The 23161-nt window shown below is 39.7% G+C and overlaps 1 protein-coding gene across 1 annotated transcript in view; it reads left to right on the top strand.

Moving 5' to 3' along the window:
* The window catches only part of LAMA3 (laminin subunit alpha 3), a gene marked incomplete at its 3' end in the record, with an annotated part of 127710 nt that extends 105782 nt beyond the window's left edge, over positions 1–21928 (top strand). Inside the window, exons 54-78 of the mRNA XM_081996608.1 lie at positions 1306–1447; positions 2045–2144; positions 2527–2643; positions 2720–2899; positions 5507–5649; positions 6711–6887; positions 8083–8234; positions 8338–8500; positions 8987–9120; positions 9627–9777; positions 10606–10725; positions 11657–11781; positions 12134–12254; positions 13437–13577; positions 14484–14614; positions 15447–15578; positions 16678–16822; positions 17127–17287; positions 17701–17890; positions 18201–18341; positions 19124–19283; positions 19419–19546; positions 21040–21133; positions 21479–21598; positions 21783–21928. Coding sequence (XP_081852734.1) covers positions 1306–1447; positions 2045–2144; positions 2527–2643; positions 2720–2899; positions 5507–5649; positions 6711–6887; positions 8083–8234; positions 8338–8500; positions 8987–9120; positions 9627–9777; positions 10606–10725; positions 11657–11781; positions 12134–12254; positions 13437–13577; positions 14484–14614; positions 15447–15578; positions 16678–16822; positions 17127–17287; positions 17701–17890; positions 18201–18341; positions 19124–19283; positions 19419–19546; positions 21040–21133; positions 21479–21598; positions 21783–21928 — 3514 coding nt within the window. The remainder of the gene's footprint in view (positions 1–1305; positions 1448–2044; positions 2145–2526; positions 2644–2719; positions 2900–5506; positions 5650–6710; positions 6888–8082; positions 8235–8337; positions 8501–8986; positions 9121–9626; positions 9778–10605; positions 10726–11656; positions 11782–12133; positions 12255–13436; positions 13578–14483; positions 14615–15446; positions 15579–16677; positions 16823–17126; positions 17288–17700; positions 17891–18200; positions 18342–19123; positions 19284–19418; positions 19547–21039; positions 21134–21478; positions 21599–21782) is intronic.
* Between the last annotated feature and the right edge of the window lie 1233 nt (positions 21929–23161).

The raw sequence follows: 23161 nt of genomic DNA, 5'->3' as shown, positions 1-23161 counted from the left end.
CTCTAACTTCCCTTGTTTTTATGATCATTTGCAAAGTTAGAAAGAAATCTGGTTTCTTTTTCTTTCTTCATGATGTAACAATGTTTTATTTTCCTTTTCCCCCACAAACCAGGTATTTTTTTTTCTGATTTTTCTGAAAAAAATTTTGTATTTTTCCTGATTTTTTTTTTCCCCCAGAAATGGGGACTCCCATAATACGGCTTTATATTACTGCACTAACACTTCATTAACTTCTTACTAATGAGAGAAAATCCTCATGGACAGAGTGGGAGATGTTTAGAATATCTTTTTTGTAGTGTTATTTCCCATACTCGTACTCAGGGATACCTTTATGATCTCAATTAATTGGGGCAAATAATTGGAAGAAATGCTATCTTGGTAGAGTCTTCAGACACACCTGTTTAGCATTAGTGAGGAAGAGACTTCCTATCGTTTTCTTACCCTTCAAGGAATGTTATAGATAGGCAAAAATATGAGGAACTTGATAAGAATCAAGTGCTTCTCTCTCCATTACTTGTACTTTACCTTGGAATTATGAGGGAGGTTTTGGAGGCCTTCTAAGGTACATCAAAACAAAATGAAAAAAGTAAAACCCTAATTCTTTTTCGTGTGCAAATTGTTTGCATTTTGTCATTACATCAACTACAAACTCTCAAAAAGTTAATTCCAAAATACCTAACCTAGCTCGAAAATTCTTGTTGAAAAAAAATTCATTATTTTTTGGTTGGTTTCCAGTGTGGTGTTTTTCAATTAAGAAGACACTGTTCTCACAAATACAAGGCAGGTAATACTGAGCAGTTGCATAGCTCTCAGTGAGCGGGTACAAGAGATTTTGTCTGTTGTTTCTGATTCCAGAGCTGCTGCACTGGTTCTTGGGGAAAAGCACAAGAGGTCTTGTAATTGCTCCATCTTGTGCTCCACCTACCACTCCCCAAGGATGCCGGAGCAGCCAGACATTATTCTGGAAGCTGCAGTTCTCTGAAATGAAGTGTATTTGGGGGGCTGTGATGGAGGTGGCTTATTGACCTTGTGCCTTGGTGAATTCTCCCTATCTTAATCATTTAAAGACTGCTTTGGAGGCCCGCAGTTGTGCTTTTCCAAACACCTGAAGCTTATCCCATCTTCTGAAGAATCTTTTCATATTGGTCTGCCTCTAAGTTTGATATTTTTGCAGAATGGAATTACAGATCTAACTGAAAAACATTTTCTGTATTGGCGTTAATTAGAAAATACCAGGTTCACATGGATTCAGAATACTTCTCAAAGTCCACAGTCTTTGGTGCATTTTTCACTCTTTTCCCACAGAATAAAGAATAGTGCCAGGGAGGATGAGTTGGTAGGCTGTGCTGTGGAAGCTTCTACTGCCTACGACAATATTATTAATGCCATCAAAGCGGCAGAGGAAGCAGCCAACAAAGCTGGGAATGCAGCTGACTCAGCTTTATTGGTAAGTACCCGTAAGTGGCCAAATGATAGTAAACTTGTTACAACTAGGTTTTTTAGCTATCAGAGAGGCACCAAAATCAGAGACCTGTGTGTCTTGGCATGCCTTCTTTGTCTGTGACCATTATATGAAGAAACTGCTATTCTGCATGTTCATGAATTAGTCTTGCTTCAGCATTAAGCACACTAGTTACTGCCTTTCTGGTGACGCTGTCCATATGAATACTAGCTGTTCCTTTCAGTGCAAAATAAAGAGATCTGCATAAGGCAAGCTCAGTAATCACTGAAGGTGATTTCAGGTATCCTCTTTTACTTTGCACTAGTAATACCCGAAGCTCTTCAGCAGAGGAGTAGTATCTAACAGCCATGTGCTAGTAATTTCTTCCTAATGCCCAAAAATCTGTGAGGGGTTTGCTAAGGACCAAGGTTGTATTATGCTTAAATTAATCTTGATAATTGTTGTTAAAGGTGGTGTTCTTCACATGAAATCTCTGCCCTTGTATAGTTGTTTTTTCTAAACTGGATTGGGCTATCTCTTTCACTCTTTAAATTTTAGTATAATTACTAAAGCAATCTTACAGTACCATGCTTCTATTACCAGACTGTGAAGAGAGAAGATCTATCAGGAAAAGCTGCAAGGTTAAAAACCGAGAGCAGTACACTCCTGGATCAAGCACAGGACACTGAAAGGACGTTGCAAGGTACCGAGAAAGAAAGTGATAGTAGAAATGTTGGCACAGCATGAGAAGCTTTCATTGAATCATACATTTTCATAGTTCAGCAAAGCTCTCCAGCACAGATTTAACAAGAATAGGCTAGTTCTATTACAATGTGACACCTTGTGATGGCTATTTCCAATGGCAAAAAGGCGAGAAAGTGGATTTTCTACCTCTACTAGGCTATACGCCTTTGCAATACTCCTGTCCAGCAATTCCATTGCCTTGTACTTGTTTTGCAGTCCATTCAATGCTCAGTGGCAATAAGATCTGTGTAAGAGTGCAGGCTGGTGTTACAACACCACCTGTCCAACAGAAAGGTGGTATTTTTGTTTAAAATTCATACAGGGCATTCACTGTTTTGCAGCTATTGGTCCAACCCTTGAAGACATAAAGCAAAGACTTGATGTCGCTGATGGAAAGAAGAATACACTGCAAATTGATCTGGTCACTCTTCAAAATAACGTCAATGGGATAAACAGAGGTCAGTCACTTCTGGTTTGCCTCTTTCATCTATTACTGTAGGAATCTGCACATGCATTTATTTGTGTTTGTTTCAGGTGACATCGACAGCATCATCACCAGTGCAAAGGACATGGTAAAAAGTGCCAAGGATGTCACAACTAATGTATTGGATGAACTGCTCCCAATTCAAGTAGATGTGGAAAAAATGAAGAGTACCTACGGAAGCACACAGAGTGCTGGCTTCAGTAAAGCACTGATGGAGGCAAACAATTCAGGTATTGCAGATGCTATCTGAGATCGCCAAGTCACTGTTAGGTGAACGTGGTCAGTTTTGCAGCAGAAATTTTAGTCATTCAGAAGTTAGGTGCCTAGCCTAAGCTAGTATTCTGAGTTTCTTTTATTGGCAGTGGAAAGGGACAGGTACTGCAGAAGGTGATTCAGGCCATCCCGTGGTATGTGTTAAAAGCTGATACTGTGACTGATCTCTGCAGACTTGGAGGCCAGTGACTAGCAGAGTACCCCAGGGTTCAGCACTGGGTCCGATCCTGTTTATCATCTTCATTAATGACCTGGATGATGGGGCAGAGTCTACTCTCAGCGGGTTTGCTGATGACACAAAATTGGGAGGAGTGGCTGATACACCAGAGGTTCATACTACCACACAGAGAGACCTCAACAGGCTGCAGAAATGGGCTGACAGGAACCTCATGAACTTCATTAAGAAGTCGTCCTGCACTTGAGGAGAAACAACCCCATGCACCAGTATATGCTGGGGGCCACCCAGCTGGAAAGCAGCTTTGCAGAAAAGGACTTGAGGATCCTGGTGGGCACCAAGTTGAACATGAGCCAGCAATGTGCCCTTGTGGCAAAGGCTGAAACACTGGAGGTTCCCTCTGAACATCAGGAAACACTTTTTTACTGTGAGGGTGACTGAGCACCGGCACAGGTTGCCCAGAGAGGTTGTGGAGTCTCCCTCCGTGGAGATATTCAAAAGCCATCTTAGACATGATTCTGGACAACTGTCTCTAGGTGGCCATGCTTGAGCCCAGGGGTTGGACAAGATGACCTCCAGAGGTCCCTTCCAACCTCAGCCACTCTGTGATTCTGTGATTTTCTACTACACTGACTAGAGAAGGGACCTAGACAGCTTAAGCTAGATGTTAGCTGAAATTAAGTGAAATAGATTGCATAGAGACTGCGTTGAATACAAAATAAGGGACAATCACAATCCCCAACAGCATCTGTTTTCATATTCTCAGCAACTTTGATAAAGTCAAGTGAGAGAAAATTTTTAAATAAGACAAATGCAAGAGCTATCCCTGCATGTTATTGCAGACTCGTAAGTCATCCCTGCAGGTACAAGAGCGGCTTAGAAGTCATATTTAGAAAAATAATAGGTCTGGATTTCTTTTTATTTGCCTTCTGCATCGTAGGGTTGCAGTCTGCTAATACTTTCAGGCTTTTTTTTGTAGTCACAGAAGATGAAAAATTGTTTCCTGTTTTAATGAAAGTTGAAATTCTCATAGCATCTCCTTTTCTCATGAAATAAACCTGCCCAGATACTGTAAGGCTCACTACTGAATTGTGATGACTAGCAGCCCTGACACAAGAATATAAGACATGCCCTACTTGGTCAGGCTAGCATTCTGCCTACCCCAGTATTCATTTGCTGACAGTGGCAGCAGGAGGTGCTACTCAGAGAATGCACATAAGCCTGACCCTTGCCTGCTGTCCATTATCCTCATCCTCCCCTAGCATCCACAGTTACTGGATAGTAATGTTAGAGACCACATCCATGTCTGTTCTATTTAATATTTTTTTCTGGACCTGAATTTACCTAATACGTTTTTGGAAGTGTTGATTCTGCCTGCTTAGAATCATAGAATCATTAAGGTTGGAAAAGACCTTTAAGATCACCAAGTCCAACCATCAACCCAACACCACCATGCCCACTAAACCATGTCCTGAAGTGCCATGTCCACTGATGATGACTCCACCACCTCCCTGGGCAGCCTGTTCCAATGTTTGACCACTCTCTCAGTAAAGAAATTTTTCCTAATATCTAGTCTAAACCACCCCTGGCACAACTTGAGGCCATTTCCTGTCATCCTATCACTTGTTACTTGGGAGAAGAGACCAACACCCACCTCACCACAACCCCCTTTCAGGTGGTTGTAGAGAGCGATAAGGTCTCCCCTCAGCCTCCTCTTCTCCAGGCTAAACAACCCCAGTTCCCTCAGCCACTCCTCATAAGACTTGTGTTTTAGACCCTTCACCAGCTTCATTACCCTTCTCTGGACACACTTCAGCAACTCAACGTCCGTCTTGTAGTGAGGGGCCCAAAACTGAACACAGGATTTGAGGTGCGGCCTCACCAGTGCCGATTACAGGGCCACGATCACTTCCCTACTCCTGCTGGCCACACTATTTCTGATACAGGCCAGGATGCTGTTGGCCTTCTTGGCCACCTGGGCACACTGCTGGCTCATGTTCAGCCGGCTGTCAACCAGCTCCCCAGGTCCTTTTCCACTGGGCAGCTCTCCAGCCACTCCTCCCCAAGCCTGTAGCGTTGCATGGGGTTGTTGTGACCCAAATGCAGGATCCGGTGCTTGGCCATGTTAAACCTCATACAATTGACCTCAGCCCATTGGTCCAGCCTCATCCAGCTTCCACAAATACCTTTGGCCACAGATTCCAGGAGTACAATAACTTCTGTATAAACAGATAGTTTCAGTGGGCGCTTCCTAATATTGTAGGATTGATGAAAACAGTTCTGTCATCAGACTACTCACTGCTTTTCTGGTAATTGTGTAATGATGTCATATTCTTGCATTTGTTTTCCTCCTTTCTATCATCAATGATCTTTTTTTCTTTCATTGCAGTAAAAAAATTGACAAACAAACTTCCAGATCTGTTCAGCAAGATTGAGAGTATCAACCAACAACTGATGCCAGTAAGCAACATCTCTGAGAACGTAAATCGCATAAGAGAGCTGATTCAGCAGGCCAGAGATGCCGCAAATAAGGTCTGTCCTGAACATTGCAATCATGCTTGACCTCAGTGGTTTGGACACAGCAATACTTTTTTTCCTCCTCCTCTTTCTAAATTATTTTGTTAAAGTGTGTGTGAAAGACCAGACATAAATTTATTTCAACAGCACCACTCAGCACTTAAAGTAACTGTGATGATGAAAAGCATAATAATTTGTACATAAAAATGAGTGGATGCAGCACCATCCTGCTCAATCCTCCTCCCATAGGGTTTTTTTCAAGGGTATCTCTGCAGTACTTATTTATACAATAGCCTCTCTTCTTCTTCTAAGGTACATTGTGTTGGCTTTGGCAGCAGGGGTAGAGTCAACTCTGCAGCCTAGAGGCAGGGCTCTCCACCCATGCATGGCCAGTTGAATGCTGGCACTGCGAAAAAAGCTGTGTAGCCCTGTGCTCTCATGTCTCCAGCTGCCCCACCACATTAGGAGTCAGCTACTGGCATCTTCTTATTAGAATGCCCTTTCTCCATTTAAGCAACTGTTGTAGTCGCTCAAGGGATAGCGTGGTCTGAGGTCCCTGAGAAGCATCCCTGAGGTCATCATAAATAACCCGCAGTTACAATGAATAAAAGGAATCTGTGACCGTGGTGTAAATAGCTGTAACAGGACATGTCTCTATTCATATCAGAGATGCGTTATAATTTCCAACAGATAGTCAAGTCCTGCTAAGTGAAGCATCAGGATGTGTGTGTGTAGACATCTAAATAATTCATAGGCTTGCTCTTTAGAGCTGCAGGGCACATCCTTCCCTGTCCGTGTATTGAAGGTAACGGTCACTTGACAGAGGTATGGTAAGAGTTGATTAATTGATGTCTGGGGTAAAAATGTGCTAAGTGATAAGTATTGATAATACACAATACTGTATTATCCAGTCTGTTTCCTAATTATATTGTTTGGTAGGATCAGAGTCCAAATCAGTAGTAACTGATGGCTGTAACATGACCAGGATATGTATTGCACTTAAACACAACAGTGAGGTAAGTAGGAGTAGTAGCAATAGATGATTATAACATGCTGAATTTTGTTTTTCTTAACAGGTTGCTATTCCTATGAGGTTCAATGGCAGCTCTGGTGTAGAGGTTCGACCTCCGAGCAACCTTGAAGATCTGAAAGGCTATACTTCACTTTCTTTCTTTCTCCAAAGACCTCAGACAAGATTAGATATGCCTCAGAGGGCATCAAATAACTTTGTACTGTACCTGGGTAACAAAGAGGTAGGTATATTTTGAGACTTAAGCTGATTTTTAGAACAGACAACATGCTTTGAGAAACAGATAGGAGATGATTTATTTTGACTGAAGTTTATAGCTACTCTTGGCCCATTTCTTTATAATTGCCATTATGTGGTGGCAGAAGTGTTCTGTGAAGAATAGTTCATTCCTTCACCAGCAAAGCAACTTGTTGGGTGACTGACTGCTTTGCCCTTTGATGCTTTGCTGTTTTGCTCCTTTGAAAGTTACTTCTCAGTCATGGATACCATCGTACAGTCTTTCAGAAGTGTCAGATTCTGTAGCAGTCAGCACAAGCTCAGCCCAACTCCCGCCTCAGAGTTTTGACTCTTTTCACAATATAAGACACTGTGAATTTCTCTGTTGGTTAAAAAAAAAGTGATAATTTCAGTTTTAAAATTCAGTCCCTCAGCTCTTAATTTCTTTCTCTTCTGAATATGCAGAATAGTACAGACCTGCTTGTGCATTCAGGCTTGCTCAAGCACCATCAAACATTTAAAAAATTTCCTGCATGCGGTTTCTAGCTATGTAATTTTAAGTCTTGTTATCTGACAGCAGCTGTTTCTGTAGTGAGTCTTGTGCATACACAGAAAGCTGTTTAAAGGTAGTTGTTCTATGCTGGATTTCACCTTTGTATCCCTTGAATATCTGGCCAGGATATCTGTTGACAGCATTTTAATTGTTACTTGTGAAATATGGTATGTTGGAGAAATAAAACATGAATTGTTTGGGAAAATGACTGCTTCCAGTCACCTCAGTAGGAACCATTGTCCTTGACTGAGTGTTATTCCAAACATCTTTTTTATTTCACAGATGTTGAGTCTAATTTTTAGTAAAGGTGTCAGTCACATTTTCATGTCTTTAGCTGGGAGATGTTACAAATGTGAAAATTACTTTAGCTACTATTGTTATAAAAATAAAAAGCCACACATGACTCTTCAATTAATTTATAACTACATTCACTGAATCAGTGCAACACATTAATTGAATCAGTGCAATATACAAGATCACAACTTTTTCTTCGCAGAACTGCTAAACTCAATAACAATTCTCATCATTAGGTACATGGATTTCTTATGACTCATGCACAGTATGGTGATGTCTCTGGGGAAGTGCTGCTGTATTTTACCTTCATTAGCATTAATAATTTATTAATGATTATTTGCTTTGCTATTCTTAGGCTTCCAAGGACTATATTGGTATGGCTGTGAAAGATGGTCACCTCACTTGTGTCTATAACCTGGGAGACGGTGATGTAGAAATAGATGTGCAGCCATTTGTGACTCAAAGTGAAACTGAGGAAGCTGTTATGGATCAAGTTAAGTTTGAAAGGTATAAAATCCACAGTGCACAACAGTCTTTTCCAAAACCTGTTAAGAACATCCTTTATTAGTGTGATGTGATGTGATATTTTGCCTGTCTCTTTTGGTTTTAGGATTTACCAGTATGTAAAGCTGAATTACATCAAAGCAGCAACATCAGCTTCTCTAGACTATAAAAGCTCTTTGACTGCAAGCAGTGGAGGCAATGACGTTCTTCTAAATCTTGATCCCAGCACTGTTGTCTTTTATGTTGGCGGATACCCACCAGATTTTAGGGTACAAGGAGTTGCTTAGTCTTTTAAAGATATTTCCATGTTAATCATTCTGTTGTTCTTACAAGTAAAGATTGGAACTAGCAGCCTTTCAAAGACTGTGTAAACGTTTATCCATGTCTGTAGGAATAGACAGGATGCAAGGAGATGCTACTTCCTACAGAACCTGCCTGGCTTATAGCATGCTAGATCTCAAAGAAGGGAGAATGATGGTATTTCATCTGCCAAGGACAGCATGAAGCCTGTCCAGCCCTGCTAAGTACTATTCCTAATCCATCCATATGACTCTGCTTTAAATTGTGCTGCAGTAGTCCTGGGGTGGTATCAGATGGTTTAAATCTTATACACAAAGATATAATAATTTTATGATATTTAGAATGTCATATTCTTTGTCTTTTTAATATTTGCAGTAAATCTTAGAGGTTACGTGTCAATGTAAAATTTTGTCAGCTGATGTTGATGCAATGTTTTTGATGACACTCTTTTGCAGCCTCCACTTAAGCTAGACTATCCTCATTATGAAGGCTGCATTGAATTAGACAGCCTAAACGAGCATATTATCAGCCTTTACAACTTCAAGCGGACATTTAATCTCAATACCACTGAAGTGCAACCCTGCAGAAGGTATGATATAAACACAGAAGTGTTGCACAGTTCTGTGATTTTATCATTATTAATTCTTGTCCTTTCACATCCAGAAGAATAACCACTGTGGCTAAACTGGTGATTTTTTTCTAACTCTTGGTCATTACTACATTTCTTAGAGAAAATCCTCGGTGTTGGCACGATTCCACATCTATGGCAATCTCAGTACACTGGCCAACAATAGAAATGTTATAATACCCAGATACAATTCATGGACTAATGTATTCAGCTCCTTTATAAAGTAAATATTACATTAGGTGCAAAAAAGTCAGTCACTAATGATTTCCTCTCTAAAGAGCATATGCAAATCCAATAGAAGCCAGTGGAAGGTTTTCTCTTTACTTGGGTTAGATCGGAATTTGGCCCTATTAGTGACCCTGTACCAAATCCTTTATCTTAAGCTTTTTTAAAATTATGATAGTAAGTCCATGTGGTGATAGTTTTTGCTCTCATATATTCACATTTGTGACACTGAATTATTACAGGTATAAAGAAGAGACTGACCAAAGCTATTTCGAAGGCACTGGTTATGCCAGTGTCACACTGAAAGAACCAAATACCCACAGCCCAGTACGCTATGAGCAGACAATTGAGACTACTGCAGATGAAGGCATTGTGTTTTTTGCAGCAACAGAGGTAATTTGTGGAATGCTTCTGCCTGTTTTGTGGTCCAAGAACATTTTTTAAAACCTTGCTTACTTGAGAACTTGTTGTATTTAGTAATAACTGTAAGAAGATTTCTTAAAAGTGTTTTTTTTTGTCCATGTAGCAGATTAGTAGATTCTGTTGTATGTTTAATGTCATATGGTTTAGGGACTTGGACTCGATGATCCTTATGGCCCCCTTCCAACTTGAGATATTCTATGATTCTATAATGGCTGCTGATACTCACTTTGTCAAGGCTGAGAAAAAAAATCGTTCCAAGTAGCTCCTCCATTAGGCCATGCAGAGAATTCAGAACTGAGGGTGGGCAGGGAGGATTTTGAAATACTGAAATCCTCCAAAAGTGGAAATGCACTTTTCCCAAACCTAGCTATGGGTAGTAACAAAGTAAGGAAGAATTTAGAAAGTTTAGACATGGGTGACTTATACCTGTAAAAGCTGCTCAAAACAGCAGTGATGCTACTTACCTAGTAATATTATAGGCATGTTTGCAATCACTGTGTCATGTTCTGGATAACTTCTCAATGCTGTAAAAAGTCAGTAGACATCTTGAAATGCCAAAAGTCCTCTAGAGATTTGGATAATACATCCGGAGCTGATACCAGATCTGTTTATAACAGTTTAAAGTAATTATGGTTGTTATCACTATAGGTTTTAGTCTGCTTTATGTTATCTTTTCCCCAAAATGCTTTACTGAAACAACTAGATAGCTTCATTAAAATTGTTCACATGACAGTGCAATATATGTGAAATGTTGACAGTTTAATTGTGGTGATGTTTTGTTTTTTTTTTTTACTGCAGGATCAGTTCATCAGTGTGCTCATTAAAGATGGTCATACAGTTTTTAGATACAAAGTTGGCTCTGAGCCTCCAAAAGAAATAGAAACCAATGCAACTGTAAATGATGGAACATATAAACAAGTATGTAATTTTAAACAATCAAGTGATGATTATTTGTAAAAATATACATCAGCTGAAACTAAACATCTTATTGTAAAGTTTAGTTGTGAAGTTTTCCTTTTGTGTTGAGGGGATCAAGCTCTTGGGGATTAGTTTGGATATGTGAAAATTAATCTTTCTACTGTTGTGCTTTCCTGTGAATAAGTTTAATTTTAACAGAAAAACCACCACAGAAAAAAACTCTTTGACAGAGCATTGCTTTATCTAGGGAGAGGTGTATACCTTGCAATTATTAATAATATTTTAATACTTAGATTAGTGTTTTCACCACCTAAGAGTGTATTTCTTCAGGGTGGGCTGCTCTTTACAGAGACAACTTTTTTGTAGTCTTTTTGTTATTGCTTGTCTACTTAGCTTCAATCTGGCTGTTTTGTAGTGCTACTGGAGTGAAATCATAAAGACATTGCTAAAACCTTTGATTTTCATGGTGATTCATTCTTACTTTTCCCCTTACTACATCCCCAACTAAATAGTGCAGGTCGCAGCGTCTGCTGGAGGGAGTCTTTATGCTCTACTGGGTCAAGTTACCCCCAGCCAGCTGGCTGACCTAGTCTTTGTATCAGGCAGCAGCTCCCGAATGTTCAACTGCAAATAGAAGGCAATATCTGAATGCTAGGCGAGGTGTATTTTTAGGGTAATCTTCCTGAGGAAAATAAAATCCTCACCTTGTATTTGGATAGTAGAGCATTTTCCTTAGGCATTTCTTTTGTCTAAATGCCCAAATTTTGCAAAGTACCTTTGAACTACTGCAGTTATTCTGGATTTAAGGCACTAGTAAACATGAGGAGGAAAAAAACCCACATTGTGTCCTGTTCTGTGGGAGTACTTTTAATCTGCTAAATGATTATTGTTTCTGCTGAGTGAAGTAATTCTCATTATTCATCTATTTCAGATTCATTTGGTGCTTGCCCGAAGTAAGAATACTGTTCATGTCAGTCCTGATATTAAAGCCAACATAAATGTCTTCCTTTTCACTAAGTACTATCTAGGTGGAATTCCACCTTCTCTACGGGAACAGTGAGTAACTATAAAAAGACAGTAATACACCGGCTTTGTATGGAAGTTCCACCTAAACTCTTTCTTTAGGCAATTTCTTTCACACTCTGTATCAGGTATCTTATGTGATATGAAAATAACCAGTGTCTAATACATTATCATAATCTGTGATTTTTGCCTAACGGTGGGATCTTTGTTGGAGTGTATCCTGAAGACTGGGTTGGATCAGCATGAAGTATGTGTGTACAAGAAAGATTGCTCTTGTTCTGTTTTTCTATTTCTTACATTGTCAGCATTTACAGGCTACTATGCTGGTGTGTGCTTTGAAACTCCAGGCTACTGAACTGTTTTTCCTTTCACTCTCTGAAACCAGCTTTAATATATCCACACCTCCATTCCGGGGCTGCATGAAGAATGTGAAAAACCCTAATACTGCATCTGTTATTTTTAACGAGACTGTTGGTGTCAGCAAGAAATGTTCAGATGACTGGAAGGTAACTAAAGAAGTTCCTTAAAAACTTCTGCTGGAGTTCCCAGAGTCTGGTTTGTCTATAAATCCTGGACCATTATGTTTTACTTAGGTGAAAAATTATATTTGGTTAACATGTGATGGTAATAAAAGAACCTGGGCTTGGTATGAAGATATGGAAGAAAGGAGACTACACCCCTACTGTGATAGCTCCAGCACATAGTCTACCCTCTTAATTAATACTGTGTACAATTAAGAATTCATATTTACCATGTAAACTTGTTGGCTTCCAGTTGCTGTTATTGACTAGGACGGAATACTTAGTTACTTAATACTTACTCAGGATCTTTCTTCCCACCAAGGTGCTTATGCTTCCTAATTGAATGACCTCTCAATTTTTTTCCTTGAAAGAGCTAAGGAGACTCTACTTTCACTGAAGTCCTTCATTGTAAGGCTATGGCTCCACTCATCTGACTGTTTTAAAATTATTTTCTGTGCCTTCTTGAGTTTTACCATGTTCTTTTTAAAATGGGACAGTGTGACATTTCAGTGTTGGCTTAACCAGTGCTGCATGGAGAGATGAAAACTACCCTTCTGCTTCTACTTACTGCTACTTAGATGGTGCATGATCCCATTTGCCCTTTTTACTATGGCATTGCACTGAAAGTTTGTGCTCATTTGCTTTCCTTTTGTGCCATCTAAACCTTTCACTGAGCAATTTCTGTGCAGGCCATTTCCCTATGCAGAGGATCTGACCTTCTCTGTATAACTTCTCATTTATTAAAACATGCTTTGTTCGAAAAGGCCCAAGTATATTCTGTCCTATGACTCACACAGTTTCAGTTATGTAGCTCATCTGCACCGCTCCATAGTTACTAACCATTCCCTCAGCTGCTCACTTTTGTGTTCCCAAATGTAGAAACTTTCAAAGCCATCGTGTCAATGCAAAGGGTAGCTAGGGAATAACAGCTCGCTCTACTCAGCAAGCCTCATCTCCCTTTGGAGTTTCTCAGGTGGTAGTTAATGCTGGTGAAACCAGTTCAGTCGGTCTGTTTTGTACTGAAATAATTGTACTTGCAGTTTGCCTTGTGCTTGGTTTTGACTGGGATCAGTCACAATTATGTTGAGCAGGGCAGTTGTTGTCCCATGTTGCCATTTCTTCTGATTAAAAGGAAAGTCACTGAAAGCATTATTACCTCTCTTTCAGCTCGTCAGATCTGCAGCTTTCTCCAGGCAGGGAACGCTGAGCTTGAATGCAACGGGTTTCCCATTTCCCAAGGATTTCCAAGTTGGCTTTGGCTTTCAGACCATGGCATCGACTGGAACACTCTTAAATTACAATCTATGGGTATGAAACATGTTCAACTTAAAATATGTATTGGTTTTAATTCTGGATCAGTCATGCCTGTTTGCGACTGTCTGTTTGGCATCAGTTTGTGTCACAAGTCTCATGTAGATTCCTGTATTTTAAGGCGAGAAATGGCTATTATAATCATCTTTTGAGCATGACATCTTGCACATCTTAGGCCAGAGAAACACATCCTGGCAATTCTTCACTCAACCAACAAGTAGTTCGACAAGTAACTGAGCTTTGAACTTGAGCCTTCTGCAGAGTAGCTCATGCACCGAAATACCCCCATCCCTGTAAGATAACTGTTGCCTAATACAGTTGGCTGGAAATTTTCTCAGGAAAAAATGGCATTCTGCCCATGCAGAAATGTTATCATGATCAAATATGCAGAGGAAAGGGATTGATTTTGGCTGAACTCCCTCAGAAAGCAGGGAGATTCAAGCAGAACCCCATTCTTGCTGGCTGGAGGAGTTAAGAAGTGAGTGCACACCAGGCATTTAAGAGGTGGAGAACTGTGTGGTGGGTTGACCCTGGCTGGACGCCAGGTGCCCACCCAGTCCACTCTATCACCCCTCCTCAGCTGGACAAGGGAGAGAAGCTTGTGGGTTGAGATAAGGACAGAGAGAGATCATTCTGCAATTACTGTCACGGGCAAAACAGGCTCGACTTGGGGAAAATTAATTTAATTTATTACCAATGAAATCAGAGTAGGATAATGAGAAAATAAAAACTACATCTTAAAACACCTTACCCCGCCCCTCCCTTCTTCCCAGGCTTAACTTTACTCCCAAATTCTCTACCTCCTCCCCCTGAGCAGCACAGTGGGGCGGGGAATGGGCGTTGCGGTCAGTTCATCACTGCTGCTCCTTCTGCTGCTGATCATTTTGTGGGATTCTTTTATAGCCTAATATTCTTACCATATTTCTGAGACCTGGCTTTGTAATTGCAAAGATGAGAGAGAAGGAAATGAAACTGAAAAAAAAATACGAAGATGGGTCAATGCATTATGTGACAGTAATAAAAACAGACAACACGTGAGTCCAGTTCTTTATCTGATTCTTTTATGTTGTGGTTGCAGAAAGAAGATTAAAATTTTATGTGACTTGTTCTTTGGGTACGCAGCAAAGCATACTGAAATGATGAAGCAAAAGGAGATTTTTGGTCTATGAACGTGCATGTTGGCACCTGTGATGCTTCAGCTGTACACCACTATGCATGTCCTTTACAGATTGTGTGCATTCTGACTGCTTGTCAAGCTGGGAGCTTTGGAGCTCTTCCCCTTCCCACAGCCTTTACGTATGTCACTGTAACATAGGTGGTTAAAGGCCCAGCGGAGAAGCTACTATTTTGTCTGTTTTTTCAATAATGACCTGTTGTGCAGATATCAGAAGAGACACTCTACTGAAAAGCTCCTGAATCATACTGATTTCTGTGAACACATAAAATGACATAAGTGTTAGTTAAATGATTGGCTATAACTGCAGGTAATTATAACTTAGTATTATCTGTATTAGCTGTTGCTAACATGTCAAGTGCACCATTTTGACACAAAGCATGAAATCCTGTCCCATAGTTGTCAATGAGAGGTTTTTCACAAATTTCAATTGGACCAGAATTTCACCGAAGGACTGCAGTACTAGCTTCAACTCTTGCTCAATATCTACTACTGAAAAGCAGAGCAGTTTCATAGCAGTCAATGAGCACATACTGAAAAAATCCCAGAAGCAAGCTAGTGAAGCTCTTGCATAATTACAATGTAACAAGAAACCACATCCATCAAATGGTTCTTTTTTTATACATATATTTCATTTAGGTTCATAACTATGTCTTTAAATTTCCTGCTTATTTTTATTCACTTTGTTTCAGAGTACGTCTGCTGGTTGATGATGAGTTGACATTAGCATCAGTTGACTCTCCCAGTGCACAGGCATTAATCGAACCTATAAAATTTGGTGGAGATAATTTTGAAGGTTGCATCTCAAACGTCTTTATAAAAAGGTATTTGAATCATAGAATCATTAAGGTTGGAAAAAACCTCTAAAATCATCAAGTTCAACCGTCAACCCAACGCCATCATGCCCACTAAACCACGTCCTGAAGTGCCATGTCCACACATTTTTTGAACACCTCCAGTGATGGTGACTCCACCACCTCCCTGGGCAGCCTGTTCCAATGTTTGACCCCTCTCTCAGTAAAGAAATTTTTCCTAATATCTAGTCTAAACCACCCCTGGCGCAACTTGAGGCCATTTCCTGTCATCCTTGTTACTTGGGAGAAGAGACCAACACCCACCTCACCACAACCCCCTTTCAGGTAGCTGTAGAGAGTGATAAGGTCTGCCCTCAGCCTCCTCTTCTCCAGACTGAACAACCCCAGTTCCCTCAGCTGCTCCTCATAAGACTTGTTCTCCAGACCCCCCACCAGCTTTGTTGCCCTTCTCTGGACACGCTCCAGCAACTCAACGTCCTTCTTGTAGTGAGAGGCCCAACTTACGAAATTATAGTATTACTTAATATTATTCTTTATACACACAGGAAATTGGTTTTGACAGTCTTTCTGATAATTTGACTATAATAATAAAGCTACATATTAAGATGTTATGGGCTTCGCCCCTTGACAAATCTCATCAGAACATCTATTTAAGGAGAGAGTGAATCACTGAGTTAGCAGGACCTGATGTTGCCATTTTTCTTGATCTGCCACTGGTTATGCATAAGTACCAGCAAAGTTTTGTGGTCTGATCCAGAAATCTTACTCCATCAAGGCTGCTGTCATTTTTTCCCCTTTTTTCACTGGCAATATTTGTTTGGTTTTTTAAATAGATAACTTTTAGCAAAAAATACTTTGTTTAGAAGAGATGAGAGCAAAACTTCAGAGTTTTTCCAGAGCCAAAAAGAAATGGACAGAAGCAGGACAATTATGAATACTTTTTTACAGCACTGAACGTACTTTTTTCTTTGAAAAATAAAAATCAGTACTTTAACATCAGGTCACGGGACAATCTATTTTGTACAGAACACAGTTTTACAATATGTTGTTGATTACGCTAAAGAAAAGGAATGCTGTGTCACAGCATTTACTGCTTTCATCACTCTAGGGCAGGTCAGCTCCCTGAGGTTCAAAATCTCATTAATTATACTGCAAAGACTGGTGTATCCCTTGGAGCTTGCCGCAAATACGAGAACTTTGAACCGATGCTGCTGAAGGAATTTAAAAATCCTCTCAGGTTTAAGATGGTCAAGGTATGCTTACTTTTACTGTTATCTTCACTTCGTATTGATGCCAAGGCTTTGTCTGCACAGCCATGGTTTGTAGAACTGAGATTCAGATGTTATTATTTTCCTTCCACCTCACATCTGAAGCAAGATCTTTCAGTGCTGAAGTTCCATGCTAAACCTATACCTGTCCAGAATGACAGCAGTTTCTCTGTCATTTGGAGAAGGCTATTGACTGCCTCAGGTGGCAACTCTTAAACATGTAGATTGAAATGTTTTTTTTTTCATGTGCATGCATAGTAAATGTTTCAATTCTGTCTTACAGGTACAGAATGAAAAATATGTTGATTATCTGAAAGCTGCTAACATGCAAAACCAGCAAAACCACACTTTACCAACTCAGTTAAATGTCATCAGTGAAGCATATCTCCTTGGAAACACCCCCAACAGTTTCATATCCTACTTGTTTTCTCCACTGTCAGCTACAGACAGGTAATACAAATGTTCTCTGTTCTCCTCCTAAGACATGGATTGTCAAAGCTGCTTGAATCTTTGGGTGCCAAAAGTTAGGATTTCTTCTTGCTCATATCTTAGGGCATAACAGAAGAGTGGTTCTAAAGGTTCAGGCATTTTTTTTTTTTCTATGCTACCATTTACCCAAACTGAGTAGATTGACTTGGATGTGGTGGACAATTACAGGGCATATTGATGCCAAGTCCTAAGCCTGAATATGTCAACTTTCATTCGCATTCAGAAATGCAGGCAATCTAGAACACTGTGATTTCACCCAAAGCCTATTCTGCATTTCACAGATGGAGTTTCACTGGCATTTTTCTGGAGAACAGAAAGAATACAACAACTAACAAAATAGACCTATATTTGAATATGTTTACTTTCTGCTACAGGTTACATTTTTCTATAGATGTGCGGACTCGATCATCAAGAGGATTAATAGTTTTCATGGAGGAAAGGTCTGAGGGCTCTTATATGGCTCTCCACATTTCAAAAGGACGTTTTGTGTTTTCACTTGGCTCTGGAGGAAGACGAATCAAAATCAAAACCAGTATTAAATACAATGATGGGCAATGGCACACTGTAAGTAGTATAGCACCGGAACCATGGTGAAACCACAATTAGCATTCAGTGGGCACAGCCTATTGAATTTTTAAGGTCTTAGAAATTTTATTTTGGTCATCTGAAGTTAATTCTTATGACTGAAAGTTCATGTGGTTGACATGAACTCTCCTCTGTTATGAGAGAGCTTGTAGAGACTGATGGTCCCAGCGTGTTATATTCAGTTTAAATATTTCAACAATAGGGTGTTTAAGTTAAAAGAAAAAAAAATCTCCAGTGGCTTTCATTGGCCTTGGGGTTTTTCATTCTGTTATGTTTGCACCCTGCAAAGGTGGTCTTCAGTACAGAGGGGAAGAATGTCCACCTTGTTGTTGACGGTCTAAGGGCCCAGCACGGAAGACTAGCAACAAATTCTGCCATCAGCATTAAGCCACCGATCTACGTGGGAGGGCTGCCATCACTGAAAAGACAGGTAAAAAATTGACACATCTACCCCCACACTCCCCATGCTCCACTAATTACATGTGAAAGTGTTAATATGCAGGATTTCCATGTTGAAAAGGTTTGGGGGATATTTCCAAACACTAAGCGAGCACCATCTGTGACTGGTGTTTGCAGTTGTTCACTACAGATCTTTTTCTTCAGCTCTCAGCTGGACCCATATTTTCAACATGTGTTGCTGAGACACTGATGACAACCATGTACAGTTTTCATTTATATTCTTTAAAAAATAGAAAAGACCAAAGTCACATTTGTAATTCCAGGAATACCCTCTTCCCACAGAATATTTACCTCAGTGGACTAAGCAATAATCTGTAGAGAAGCAAAGGTATCCTTCTCATTAAGGAATTATGAATGTAGAACTGGATTTTAATCTGAAATATGTGTGGTTCCTATTACTTTAAAAATTGGACAATTGACGATGTAGGAATTTTATAAACTCAGATTTAAATAAACAGCCTCTTAGGAAGGGAAGGGGGTAACTCAGATTTCACAGCTCGTTGTCTTTTTGACACGTCATTGGGAAGTATCTGTTCTGCAAGCAGGAGTTAAGTTAAATCAATGGTTACTTTCATGTTTTAAGCTCTTTTTTTCAATTTTGGAATATCTTTTCACTGCATCAGAGATGGGCTTTAGGTGCCTTTAGTGCCAGTTGGCTTCCTACAGTCCAACAGTACAAAAGAACTAATGAGTATTCTTACTAAAAAAATTGGCATCATGCTTTAGTATTCATGTTTTGAAATACGCTTTCAGAATATACCAACGAACAGTTTCAAGGGTTGCCTGAGGAATTTTAAGATGAATGGAAAAGTCATGAATGCACCTCAGAAACAAAATGGCATACTTCCATGTCTGGATGTTCCCATGGACATGGGGATTTATTTCTTTAATGAAGGAGGATATATCACCATTGGTAAGCTGTGTGGAGATTACCGTATATGGAATTATGTGTTAAGTGTGTATGCGTAATGATTTTTTTTTTGTTACATGGTTTTCCAATTATCTCCTCCTATGATCATTCCTCTACCCTCTGTTTAATTCTCCACAGGTAATTTGCTGATGGGCTTGGATTTTAGGATTGTATTTAGCATTCGACCAAGGAGTTCAACAGGTATACTCCTCCATGCTGGAAGCAAGCCAGACAAGTACCTGACTGTTTACATGGAAGGAGGAAAGGTAAGTACAGGCTGTATTTGCTTTTCAGCTGTATTGCCCTCGTTCAGCAGGGGGAATTCTGACCTTGAACTCTGGACTTATGCATTACAATGTTTGTCTATAGAGATAATGTTAAACAATTTCCTCAGAGTTGTTTAAAACCATTGCATGGAAAATTGAGTATTTAACCTGTTTCTATGCCTACGTTAGCAGCTTCCATTGAGTGCACACTAGCTTGCACATGCCTTCTTCACAGTGGTCAGCAGTACGGCACAGGCTTCATTTTCTCAGGGGTTTTGCCCAGAGGCTACAGAACTCCATGGCTTATTCCCACTCCTATGTCAGTCATCATGCGGCTGTACTGATGCAGATCCATAACCACATCCGTTATAGCACTTGAGCAGTCTTGCTTTGCGTTAGCATCCTCTCCTCTAGTTGACAGGTGATGATTATTATCGCTGTAGCTTTTTCATAATGTAACAGCTTCAGAATGTGAGTTTGGACTACAAAATTATTGTGGTTGCTGCTGGAGAGACATCAAATAGAAAGATGTCAGTGCTCCACAGAACTTGTGTCTCGTGGCACGGTTTAAACCAGCACAAGTCTACCTAACTTTAGAAAGCTCAGCTTTGCTCTTCTCTTTCCAGATTAGTGAACTTGGTTTTATTATTTACCTTTTTGTCGTCAGTTAGTTTCCCCTAGATCACTGGTCTGGTTCAGGATACAACTAGGACATAGAAGCAGGAGAAGCAGGAGCATCAACAGCTGGTGACTCCTTAAGGGCAAGGGCAAGATGGAGCACTTTTTTCAGCAGTAACTTAGATGAATGCTGGCTGTCGGTGTGGATGGGATGCAACAGGAAGGTATAAAAGGTCAATGGGACACCATCAATCAGCCTGATAGGAAGTGGACTCAGCATATCAGTTACCTGACCATTACCAAATTTGTTGTAACCATCACACCAAAAGAGAGTTTGAGATGTTGAAAAAAATATAATGCATTCACAAGGAATGAGAAGCAAGATATGAGAAAGCACAAGCAGGTGCTTGTTCAAAATGTCATCATAAATAGTCAGGCTGCAAGCTTCGTGAGTGAATTACAAGTAGTTCAAAATTGTGTGGAAGGCCAGAGAAATGTATTGCAGAAATTCTCTCAGGAGATGCCAAGAGTGTAGATAACTGCTTTGGGAAAAGAAAAGAAGACCTAGTATGAAAGACCTTGTCTTAGAGAGATTATGTCAAAAAAATTAATATAACTTTGTAAGATTGAGAGGGTGAGGCAAAGGTATGTATTTATGCTTGTAAAATTTGTCAGATATCCTCTCCTGGGGTTCTATTAGGGAAATTTACTTTCCTCTTGGAGACGATAATTTCTGAAATATGTACTCAGTGCCTGGGACTCTTAAAACTAGATGAAACCCAGCCATCACAGGTTCAGTAAATTACTTAAAGTACTGTATTTTTCTGCTACTCTTTTTTTTGCCATGGTAACTTAAAAGATAACTTTTTTTACAGGTCATTGCTGCTGGAAATAGTGGTGCTGGAGAATTCCAGACATCAGTCACACCTAAGCAACCTCTGTCTGATGGACACTGGCATACTATTGCAGGTATGTTGTTCATACCAGTTCTTCTGAAACTTTGAAAGGACAGTGGGCACAGAGCATTGCAGCTCCAAGTTTTTATTAATCATTTCACTTCTGTTTATTCTGAGAATACTCTTGAGAACAATATAAGTGCCTTGTGTTAATTCAAGGCTTTACTTAAGACTGGATTTTTGGTTTGTATTTAGCCCCAGAGTACCTTAGATGTGTCAATCAGACTTTGAATTAAAATAAAAACTATTTTTTCTATGAGTTAAATTTCAAGATAGATGCTAGTTAAAATTAGTGCCATATCTAGTTGATTCTTTAATAGGGTTGAGAAAGAGTACTCATTTACCTAATTCTTTGCAGTCTCTCAGAAGGAGAACACGCTGCAGCTAGAGGTGGGCACACAGACTAACTATACCACTGGACTTTCACCCTCTCCTCCTAGACGTGTGCATCAGGCACTCTACTTTGGCAAAATTCCAGGTAATATTATTGCTTTTTATTTTTTGATGTATCTACCGGCTTTTTTTCCTTTCCAAAACAAAGATCCCGTTTATGCATGTATTCCTATATCGTTCCCTCTCTTTTGAAAGCCTTGCAATAATTAACGTTCTTTGAAATCATTCTCATTTTATTAATTTGATCTTTTTGCCTTGGTTTTTTGTAGCAAATTTGGACACACTGTGGCTTCCAGTTAAAGACCCATTTTTTGGCTGTCTTCGGAATATTAACATCAATGACAAGCATATCTCCACCAGGAGAATTTCAGAGGTTCATGGCGTAGTGAGTTTACATGGGTGCCCAGCGAAGTAACTCTGCTGTTACAGTAGTTGTACACACATCACGTTGGGTCTGCTGAATTCATTCTGTGTGAATTCATGCAACATCGGTTCCCCTTTTGCTGACCACCGTGTCGCTGTCTCCGTGCTGGTTATTCAAAACAGCTGCTGAAAAATGCATCCTCTGGATGTGGACTGTGCCGAAGCAAATTAAAAGTATTTGCTTTGATAAACTCCCTTTTAAATGTTATTGATTTCCAAGGTAATCCATTGTGCCTTTTGAAATATATGCAGAAAATATAATTGTATATACCCTACTGGGCCAAATTCTGCTCTCACCCACAACAGCATAGACTTGAGTAACTCCAGTGCCTTAATTTTGGAAATTTGCCTTAATGCTGGTCATCTTGAGAGCAAATTTGATCCACTAATATAAAGAATTTTATAAAAATATAAATCTCTTTGGATTGATGTTTATACAGGAATGTACATTAATGTTAAAAGTAATAATAATATAAATGGAGTTTGAAGCACTTTAAGGAGTGAAACTCTGGGAGTTTGTTACAATGCTAGGAATTCTGGGGCCAAATACATGCAGTATGTTCTTAAAACCATACATTTTCTTGTTTGGTTATTTTAACCTGGTGTTTCTTTTTTGTGCTTTTTACAGACTGTTATATCCTTCTTACTTTATGCAAATAATTCTGTAGTTTTAAGAAACTGATTTGTCTGTATAAGCAGGAGTCCATCATCTCTGCTTATTAGAATTTGGTTATATAAAAACCGCAGAAAGAGAGTAATTTTTCTTGTAATCTTCAGAGTCGGAAAGTCTCCTCCATAGGCTTTTTTTTCTGATTAAATGAAGACAAGTTATGTTAGGAGGTTCACCTGCTACGGTGACGTAGCACGAATTGCAGGACTAAATCAGCAAAACTTTTTTCTTTGACATTCAAATCTTTACTTTGTACCTGATCGTGACCCATGGCGAGGGACCCAGTTTGCTTTATTCTTCTGAATACAGGGCTGGACTGAGTAGACTTGACATGGCTTCTTCTTCCACTATCATTCAGAAGCAGCATTTTGATAGTTACTGGGGTTTTTTTTTTCAATTCCCTGATGCCAGCCCTCTTTTGCAAAATTAAAACATTTTCTAAAGCTGGTCCTAGGCGGGAGTAGATGGCGATGCAAACAAACCCTCCTTCCCACCTAATGCAATCTTTGCTCCCACCTTCCACTGCCTTCTTGCCCAAGGTGCAGCAGCGTGTCC

Source organism: Phaethon aethereus, assembly GCF_964289735.1.
Source record: "Phaethon aethereus genome assembly, chromosome: 2".
Classification (NCBI taxonomy): domain Eukaryota; kingdom Metazoa; phylum Chordata; class Aves; order Phaethontiformes; family Phaethontidae; genus Phaethon; species Phaethon aethereus.
This window is presented reverse-complemented; position numbering and strand designations above follow the sequence as displayed.